Source organism: Glycine max, chromosome 7, assembly GCF_000004515.6.
Source record: "Glycine max cultivar Williams 82 chromosome 7, Glycine_max_v4.0, whole genome shotgun sequence".
Classification (NCBI taxonomy): Eukaryota; Viridiplantae; Streptophyta; class Magnoliopsida; order Fabales; family Fabaceae; genus Glycine; species Glycine max.
The window spans coordinates 17233117-17244351 of NC_038243.2; the positions used below are offsets into that span (position 1 = coordinate 17233117).

The following is an 11235-nucleotide window of genomic DNA, read 5'->3' on the forward strand; positions in this document are numbered from 1 at the left end:
CATAATTAAATAAAGCAATAACTAATATATTTAACGTAACACACATTTAATAATACAAGATAAAAAATATTAAAATATATGAAATATATACTTTGGAATATATTTTATAATCATTGTTTTGTACGTATCAATTAGACACAATAGTAAAGAGTTAACTGTGCTGACATGTCCTACTCAAGCAAGCTAAACTCATTGATATATATTCTATAATCTGAAAAAATTATAATAAATGCTAAACTTCATTTAACGATAGATAGAAACTAAAATATTCAGATATATTGAAAAACCACTAAAAAAAGAGGGAGAACAACAAGAACAAGAAGACACCCAATGAAAATAAAATAAAATAGGACTGTTAAAAAATTAACGTTAATTATTTTTAATGTTCTATTTTTTTATATTAAATTTGGTTTAATTAATCTTTAAAACACTCTGAATGCTTTTCATTTAAATAATATTATTTTTCTAAAAGAAAATTAAATGTTGTAAAAATTAAAGCACCGACTATGTAAATTTCATTTTCTATTTTAGTGTTTTTATTTATTATATTCATGAGTTAAATTTTATATATTATTAATATAAATTTATTATTCTATCAACTCATTTGAAATTATTTTAAATTAAATAAACAATATAAAAAATAAATATATTAATGCATTATAAATAGTAATTAATGATGCATGCTTTTTTTTTTATATTTTTAGTATATCTAAATTTAATTTATATTATATTTTTGTTACTATAATAATGATAGCAATATAATAAGGAATAAAATAATCCTTGTATTAATTAACATCGTTCACACCTTCTTCTAACGTAAAATGATGACACTATATATCAATCACTACACACCATCAATTACGATTATAAATCTGCTACCCAACCTCTACCACAATCCCCACCATTGTTGCAACTCCAACAAACTGATTATGCATCCTCATCGCCCCTCCACCTCTTGTAATCGTCACCCAGAGGAGAAATTCACCGGCATTTGCCCAAAATGCCTTTATGAACGCCTGGCTATACTAGAGCAAAAATCTTCCTCATCAGTCTATAAGGCCCCCACTTCCTCAACTGTCATCACTGCCCATAAACCTAAGCTTTTCCGCTCTAGATCCTTCCCTCCTTTTAAAAATGAAGGCCTATCTAGAGTCTTTGAGAAGCAACGAAAATCATGCAAAGCTCATCGCCCCTCCACCACCTCTTGTGATCGTCACCCTAAGGAGGAATTCACCGGCATCTGCCCAAAATGCCTTTTTGAACGCCTAGCTATACTAGAGAAAAAATCTTCCTCCTCCATCTCCAATGCCCCTTCTTCCTCTTCTATCATTGTTCCCCATAAACCTATTTTTCAACCTAAGCTTTTCCGCTCTACATCCTTCCCTACTTTTAAAAATGAAGGCCTCTCTAGAGCCTTTCTGAAGCAGAGAAAACTATGCAATGTTAAAACTTGCAATTTTTCCTCCTCTTTCGTTGTTCAAGAAGATGAAGAAGATAACATCGTCGTTCATGACGTGATTGAAGTAAAGGAATCGCCAAAGCCGCAACCAGAACCTCAAGTGACCTATATTCAGCATAGAGTTCAAGAAATCGTAGAAGAGGAACCAGAGAGAGAACTAAAAGTTGACGTGGAAGCGGAGGAGACACTACAGGCAATGAAGGACCCCATGGAGATGGATTCGCAAGTGAAGAAGAGTTCTAGCCATGATTTGAAGGGGTGTTTTTGGTTTGTTGCTTCGATTTTCAAGAAGAAGCGAAAGATTAAGAAGCATGAGTGAACTGGTCAACAGTTTTCAGTATTGGAGAAGCTAGTCACACAACAATCTCGAGAGACTTGGTGATAGATTATAACCCTTGTATTTTGTTTTAGTTTCTTATTTACTTGGTAGATATCACCTATAAGTGAAAAGTTAATTTAAAATATAAAATTTAGATTAAATATATTTATGTGGATTTTATGTAAGTTTAAGGTGTTAATTCAACTAAAATTAATAACATAATTTAAACATTTAATTTTAGTCATATTAGTTTTAATTTAGTGAGATTTGAATGGAAAACTTTTTTTGAATTTAAATTAAGTTAATTATGATTATTCAAGTTCTTACAAACTAGGAACAAAAAATATGGAAATACTTACAAAATATTATATATTGAAATATATTGATATTTTAGAATTTCGGTAAAAAAAAATATAAGTTAAAATATCTTGGAATTGATTTTTGAACTTAAGAAACTATTATTGGAAATTTGGCAAATTAAAGAAGTTCAATATTATTTAATCTTATACTTTATATGGAAAATACATATTAGAATATTAATTGAATAATTAATATTTTCAAGTGGAGCCTTAAAGAATTTTGTTATACATAAAACTTAATAATACATGTATTACATGTAAACGACGATTTAATCACGTAATTAACGTTTAAAACTTACAAAAAAAATAGAATAAAATAAAAAATTGTCCAGACCTTTATTAAGTGGATTAAAATTTTAGTGTCATATGTAATGTGGTATTGTTGTTGAAATCTGAAGTGGGCTATATTGCCAGTAACTTGATGTTGTGAGGCTCAAGTACTAGTAAAACGTTGTTGGTTTTTTCTCAAGGTTGAAGGTTAAAAGTTTGAGAATATACTCCAAATTAAGCGTCATTCTGGTTGGACCTAAGTGGAGGATCACAAGGTTACAACAATATCTTGGTTAGTGACCTTTTTGTGGCCAGTGTATCGTTTTCGTGGCCTTAGAGACACACCAGATTAGATTGATGTCCACTTAGAGGAAATTTAAAACGGAGACACACACTCTATTGTTCGACAAGTAGGAGGCCAGATTTTTTACGTTGAGGATATACAAACGTGAGAATCCACAGAATGTTGGTGTTATGAAACCTACTTAGGGTTTTGTTGATGATATTTTATCATGTTAGGGGACATAGCTGACCAATCCCTAAAATATAAGATGTCAACTTCATTGAGTAGAGTAGCTCAAATATTTTACCAAGATTTCTGACAGAAAAACACTAGACTTGAATTGCCAATGCGAAATCAAAATCCCTAAAAATAAAGGGATTGTTACCTGCTATAGGATGAGGAGAGAGGGTGCAGCGACAGCGGGAAACACCAGCACACTGAGTTGAGACGAACCACTAACAAACGGCACTGCAAACAATGGTGGTGGCACGCGACCCTGTTCTATTTTGTGGCGGCGCCGCAAACAATGGTGGTTGACGGCTTGGCGTGACAATGGTGACAATGCGGTGAGGGTGGAGGCTCATGGTGCGCAACAATGACGGTGCCGTTTGGCTGGCAGTGGGCAAGGCTGACGAGAACCAAGTTAAACTTTTAAGTTTTTTTTTATATCGGTTTTCTTATAACTGTTCTAAAAAGATTTCTTTTAATTACAAAATTGCTACAGTATTTTTTTAAAAATAGTTTTTGTATAACTGACCCAATTAAAAATGGTTCTAAAATGTGGTTTTTACACCAGCGTAGCGTTGAGTTTCATCTGAATGTGTTGATTGTTTTGTAATTACTTATTTGTTGTTGATGCGACTGAAGTATTTGTATATGTTGATATTAATGTCTACACCGCCTTATATTCATTTTACTAATTTAGTACCTATGTCTGCATGCCTACCTTTCTTGTTTGTGTTTATGCAAATAATATGCCATTCACATCACAGGAGTAGATGGCGCACCAAAGGATTACTCTGTGACTTTATATGTGCGAGACAAATCATTGATACGTAGTCGACATCTTAGGTCCTGAAAAGATTCTCTTGAAGTCTCTCAAACTGGGTGGTTTACTGGTAGGTTTAGAAGAACAAATTCCTTTTCCAAACTCTTGGTCAAATTTCATTGCCTTTTCACCTTGATAGATCTAACTATCATATTAGGACCATTCCAAATGTTTGTATCACAAACGCAATGGCATTTTTAAGGTAAATAACGGTGGAGCTATCCTTGTTTTCTTCTCTTTTGGCCTTCTTTTTACCACAGGTACCATATATCCCTGAATCTTTGGTTTTTTTAGATTGTATAGCTACCAATTTGTACATTTATTCTTGAACCTTTAGAGGAGTATATGCTTAGTTTTTTTTTTTAATTATTATTAAAAGCACTTGCTAAGTGAAGCCTATAAAAAGGCTTGCCAAACGAGTACTTGAAAAATCTTGCTGTGTAGTTAAGGACTAGAATATAAAATATTTATGGGTGAACTAGGATATAAAATATTTAGTATTATCTTATCCGTTCCTATTTTTACTATTTGTTTGTGAGGTTTGCTGTGAAATTAATTTTTCTGGAAAGACCGCCTATAATACGTTCAAATAATATATCATTAATTTAGATAGTGCTTTTGAAAAGAAACATTATTTCAATAATCATAGTTCTTGGATAGTGCTACTATAAATACATAAATTACATATTTTAAAATAAATAATAAATTAGTGAAGATAGAAGTTTCTTAAAAAGCACTATCTGGTTTTGGTATTGAGATGACATTCCTTGGTGAATATATTGGCATCAACTAACATAGGAATATCCATAAAGATGAAAAAAAATATCCACTAAGATCGAGAGGAAGAGAGATGCCATACTTGGCTAGAGCATTTATACCTATAAGTGTATCTAATAAAATATGTATCCACATGATGAAATGAGCATCGTTCTTGATGACACTAATAACTTCAATAAAAGGGTAACATGGATGTTGTTTATGACAATAGTGGTATGTGACTCAAAATCACTAAAGACACAAATGAGAAGGATTCAAGTGGTGCTATCTGAATTCAGTTATAATAACTGAATTCAATTGTCAAAATTGAATTGGTCTTGGCATCAAAGTATAACCTTTGTTCCTAGAGCTAGCAACTAGAGTATATATATATATATATATTTGATCAGGTTATTCATGAAGTGTTTTTTTTTGTGTGAAAAAAAAAACAAAAAGAGAGTTCAACAGAAAGAGAGCTAGGAGATTGAGGGAGGTTTTGCCAAGAGAAACCAAGAGAGATTAAGCTAGCTGCTGCTTGTATTGAACTTGTAATGTTTCATGATCAATGTGATGATGATGAGTTGCCATTTCTCGTGGATGTAGGCACATTGTTGAACCACGTAAACTCATGGTGTAGGTCATTGCTTGTTGCTTTGTTGTGTTTTCTATTTTTGTTTTGATCTTGTAGGTTCTACTAGTAGAGGAACAAGGAGAAGAACCAACAAGTGGCGTCGTCTGTGGGGACATCAAGATCAAGAAAAATGGGAACAACAAAGTATGATATTGAGAAGTTCTCAGGGGAAAATGACTTTGGGTTATGGAGGATCAAGATGGAAGCAATCTTGATTCAACATGGTTGTGCAGAAGCTCTTAAAGGAGAAGAAAGGATGTCTGAATCTTTAGGCTAAAAGGAGAAATCAGAAATGATTGATAGAGCCAAAAGTGCAAGTATACTATGCCTTGGAGATAAAGCTTTAAGAGAAGTTGCAAGAGAAAGGACAGTAGCCTCAATGTGGTTGAAACTGGAATCCTTGTATATGACAAAGTCTCTTGCAAATTGGCAATGCTTGAAGCAACAATTGTACACCTTCAAGATGACAGAATCAAGAACAATCACTGAGCAATTGGCTGATTTCAATAAGATCCTTGATGATTTGGGAAATATTGAAGTAAAGCTTGAAGAAGAGGATAAAGCTCTTTTGCTTCTGAATTCCTTACCAAAATCCTTTGAGCATTTCAAGGATGCAATCCATTATGGCAAAGATCAAGACATTACCTTAGAAGAAGTCCAGACCTCAATAAGGACCAAGGAGATGCAAAAACAACAAGACTCCAAATCTGAGGATAATGGTGAAAGTCTGAATATTTCAAGAGGGAGGAGTGAAAAGAAGGGACCAAGAGGAAAGAAGTCCAGATCAAGGTCAAGGGATTCAAAGAATGGCCAGAAAACAAAGTTCAAATGCTTCAATTGTCACAAAACTGGTCATTTCAAAAAGGATTGCCCAAACAAGACTAAAAATGGATCTATGGAGTTTGCTGACATAGTTGAAGCCTCTCAAGGATATAAGAGTGCAGGTGTTTTAGTAGCTTCAAATACCAAAACACAAACAATGGATTATGGATTCTGGATGCTCATATCACAGCAGCCCAAGAAAGGATTATTTTGAAACCCTGGAACTAAAACCAGCAGGAACTGTACTGCTAGGAGACAACTACCCTTGCAAGGTACAAGGCATTGGAACTGTGAGACTGAAGATGTTTGATAACAGAGAACACCTACTAAACCATGTAAGGTACATTCTTGAACTCAAAAGAAATCTTATTTCCATAAACATGTTTAATGATCTAGGATATTCAACTAGAACTTTGAATGGTGTTCTTAAGGTTTCAAATGGATCTTTAATCATTGCCAAGGGTAACAAGAATAAAAGTAATGGCTTGTTTATTCTTGAAGGTTCCACTATTATTGGACATGCATCAGTAGCTAGTAATACATTGATTGATAAAACTAAACTTTGGCATTTGAGATTAGGTCATGTTAGTGTAAGGGGATTACATGAACTTGAAAAAAAAAATCTGTTAGGTGGTGATAAACTAGATAAACTTGAATTTTGTGATCATTGTGTGCTTGGCAAATCACATAGAATAAACTTTGGCACTGACATTCATGTTTCATCTAGGCCTTTTGAGTATGTGCATTCTGATTTATGGGGACCATCTAGAGTGAAAACTCATGGTGCAAGCTCATACTTTCTCACCATCATAGATGATTTCTCAAGAAGAGTATGGCTGTATATTTTGAAAAACAAATCAGAAGCTTTTCAAAAATTCAGAGAGAGTGGCATACTCTTATTGGAAATCAACTTGGTACAAAACTAAAAGTTTTAAGGACTGACAATGACCTGGAGTTTGTTTCAGAGCAATTCAATGAATTTTGTAGGAAAGTAGGTATCAAAAGGCACAAAACAATCCCTCACACACCATAGCATAATGGATTAGCAGAAAGAATGAATAGAACCATTTTGGAAAGAGTGAGGTGCATGCTGCTAAGTGCAGGACTGCCAAAGACCTTTTGGGGAGAAACTGCAAACACAACAACCTATGTGATTAACAGATGTCATTCATCAGCTTTAGACTTCAAGACACCAATGGAAGGTTGGAGTGGTGAACCACCTAATTACTCAGGATTGAAGGTGTTTGGATCATTGGCCTTTGCTCATGTTAAACAAGAAAAACTAGATGCAAGGGCTGTAAAGTGTGTGTTGATTGGCTATCCTGAAGGAGTTAAATGGTACAAGTGGTGGAAATTGGAACCTGGTGAGATAAGATTCATCATCAGCAGGCATGTAACCTTTGATTAAAGCAGAATGACAATGCTAAGCAAGAAGCAGAAGGATAACAACTCAAGTAGTGAGAGTACCAAATTTAAGGTGGAGCATTTTGAGATTTCAGATCATAGCAGTGGAGATGCTATTGATCACACTGATCAAGCAGAAACTGGAGATAATGAAGAGCTGGCTACTCAGTATGACTTGTCCAATTATCAATTGGCTAGAGATAGAGAAAAAAGGGTGACAAAGACTACAAAGAGGTATGGTCATGCTGATATTATCTGTTATGCCTTGAATGTTGCTGAGGAGATTCAAAATTCAGAGCCAAAGACCTGGAGGGAAGCAATTGAAGGAGAAGACAGTCAGTTGTGGCTTCAGGCAATGAGTGAAGAAAAGGAATCTTTGAGAAAGAACAAGGCCTAGATACTTGTGGATCAACCGAAGAAGCAGAAGGCTGTTAGATGTAAGTGGATTTTCAAGAAGAAAGAAGGCATTACACAGGTTGAAGGAATTGATTACAATGAGATTTTTTCACCAGTTGTGAAGCATTGTTCGATAAGAATCATACTTGGTCTGGTAAATCAGTATGATTTGGAACTTGAATAGCTAGATGTTAAAATTGCTTTTCTCCATGGAAATCTGAAGGAAACCATCTACATGAACCAGCCTGAAGGTTTCGAAGAAGGGGAGAACAAGGTGTGTTTGTTGAAAAAATCTCTGTATGGATTGAAGCAAAGCCCTCGAATGTGGTATCTGAAATTTGATGAGTTCTTGATCAGATATGGCTTCATTAGAAACAGATATAACGATTGTGTATATATCTTGAAAAGGAAGAAAGTATGTGTTCTCTACCTTCTCTTGTATGTGGATGACATCCTCATAGCAAGTGCTGACAAGGAAGAGATTAGGCAACTCAAAGAAAGCCTGACACAGAATTTGAGATGAAAGATCTAGGGTCAGCTAGAAGGATACTCGGGATTGATATTCATAGGGATATAGCAAAGGGTGAACTATTCTTGTCCCAAAGCAATTACCTCAAGAAAGTGGTGGAAAGGTTTATGATGCATCAAAGCAAACCTGTTAGCACACCACTTGTCCATCATACAAAGCTATCTATTACTCAAGCACCAGAGACAGCTGAAGACAGGTCTAAAATGAATCAAACACCCTATGTTAATGGTGTTGGAAGCATAATGTATGGAATGGTTTGTAGCAGACCTGACTTGGCTCATGCAGTAAGCATAATAAGTAGGTTTATGGGAGATCTTGGCAGTGCACACTGGGAAGCTTTGAAATGGACACTGAGGTATCTAAATAGATCTTTGAAAGCTGGATTAAGGTACAAGAAGACAACACATGAGGCAGCAATCACAGGCTGTGTAGATGCAGATTTTGCAAGAAATGTAGACACAAGAAAGTCCTTAACTGGATATGTGTTTACTTTGTTTGGAACAACAATCAATTGGAAAGAAAATCAACAATATGTTGTTGCTTTTTCAACAACTGAAGCAGAGTACATGGCCCTAGCTGAAGGAGTGAAGGAAGCAATCTGGCTAAAAGGAATGGTAAATGAACTTGGAATAGCACAACCTTGTGTCACAATTCATTGTGACAGTCAAAGTGCCATTCACTTAGGAAATAACCAAATTTACCATGAGGGGACAAAGCACATAGATGTGAAACTACACTTCATCAGAGATGTGATTGAATTTGAAAAGGTAAAGGTAAAGAAGGTTTCAACAGAAGAAAACCCTGTTGATATGTTCCCAAAGTCCTTATCTAGTGTCAAGTTCAAGTACTGCCTGAACTTGATCAATTTTGAAGATGCCTAAGGAAGTTTAGTAGAAGTGCAGCCCTGAATCACAAGATAAACACTTGCTGATTTGGAGTCAAGGTGGAGTTTTGTGGTATGTGACTCAAAATCACTAAAGGCACAAATGGGAAGGATTCAAGTGGTGTTGTCAATTGAATTTAGTTATTATAACTGAATTCAATTTTCATAACTAAATTGGTCTTGACACCAAAGTATAGCCTTTGTTCCTAGAGCTAGCAACTAGAGTATATATATATATATTTGATCATGTTATTCATGAAGTGTTTTTTTTTCTATGAAAAGAAATAGAGAGAGAGTTCAACAGAAAGAGAGCTAGGAGATTGAGGGAGGTTTTGCCAAGAGAAACCAAGAGAGATCAAGCTAGTTACTGCTTGTATTGAACTTGTAATGTTTCATGATCAATGTGATGATGATGAGCTGCCATTTCTCATGGATGTAGGCACATTGCTAAACCACGTAAACTCATGGTGTAGATCCTTTCTTGTTGCTTTGCTGTGTTTTCTGTTTTTGTTTTGATCTTGCATGTTTTACTGGTAGAGGAACAAGGAGAAGAACTAACAACAACCATTCCCCTCACATTTAAATGGCCACTTGAGAATTCATAATCTCTAAGGATGTGTTTGGTTTGCATTGTTTTCATTTTCTGTTTTTATTTTCTGAAAAATATTTTCATTTTTAAAATATTAGAATTCTAAAAACATGTTTGTTTTGACTTCTTGTTTTCTGTTTTCAAGAAATAAAAACACTGAAAATTTATGATATATTGACTTCTTGTCTTTTTTGTATTTTTAGATTTGTTTAAAATTAGATGCCTTGCCATCATATTTTCATTTTACACATAAAAAGGGAATCTTTTGTTACAATAGAAGCAGAAGTGATATTGATTATTCAAGAATCGAAGTCGATTTGCTTTATAAAAAGAGTATATCAATGAACTTCTATGAAATGGTTTCACGGGATTCAGCCAATTGTCTGGATCGTGGGATATCATTGAGAAATAGGAATCTGTGTTATCAAAAGATTTCCTGCGATTCTTTCTAGTATGGAATGAGTCAATCATCCACTTTGGTATCTTATTGAACAAAAATGGTGATATTGTTCCTCCATTGATCAAGAATTTCGATTTTTGGGAAGTATCTTGGTCATCCAATAATAAGGGTTTCCATTTTTTCAAATGAAAGATTTGAAGACCTATTGTTTCCTGTTCTCATTTTCACTGAAAATATTTTTAAAAATCCAACCAAACACATTTTTATCACAATTTTCTATTTTCAGTGAAAATGAAAACAAAAAATAGTCAAACTAAACACTCCCTAATTCTCCTAAAACCACACGATAGGACAAGTAGGTTGATCTTTGCCCGTGGGAAGAGTAAGATCCATCACAGTTTTAAGATGGAAATGCATACGGTGTTAGATTTCATCTTAAAATCAATTGACATTAAGTGAAGTTGCCCAACAGGTATATAAGCTGCACTCCAAGGATTGAGGCAGCCGATGTGGGACTTGGGTATTTTCCCAATACACCCCCTTCACGCCCAACACTTATTGGGCTTGGTGCGTGAACCACAAATGGTGGGTGCTTGTCGCAGCGAAAGCGAAGGCGAGGTCCCAGGGTCAAAGCCTGCTCTGATACCATATTAGATTTCATCTTAAAGCCAATTGGTTTTAAGATGAAATCTAATATACGGTTCCATTGGAGAGGTTTGAGCTTCCTCACTTCTAGCTACATGGTTCTCATATCAGGAAGCATGGTATCTTTTTCCCTCAGCATTAAAGAATTTAAAGTCCATTCGAATTCAAAAACTAGATAATTTCTTCTTCTCTAGATCCAATGAGCTAGAACTTCAAACTTCATTGGCCAACGAAAGGCTAAACTGCTGTTACTTTTTAGAATAAAAGCTAACCAATCCCAAACTTGATGAATATGAATTTTTCAGAATTTTATTTAGGAAAAAAAAGTAGTAAGGCAACCCTATAGATCCGACTCTGACATTACCAAATTAACTTCATAGCTTTCTAATGATTCTCATGTGTTGGTAATTAATATAATATTTTACTTGATACTCTGAGAAGA

General features: G+C 34.6%; 1 protein-coding gene across 1 annotated transcript; it reads left to right on the top strand.

The window, feature by feature from the left end:
• The first annotated feature begins 929 nt into the window (after positions 1–929).
• LOC106799249 (protein OCTOPUS-like) lies at positions 930–1778 on the top strand. The gene has a single exon (XM_014777442.1). It carries the CDS (start codon positions 930–932, stop codon positions 1776–1778), a length of 849 nt encoding a protein of 282 aa, XP_014632928.1.
• The last annotated feature ends 9457 nt before the right edge of the window (positions 1779–11235 follow it).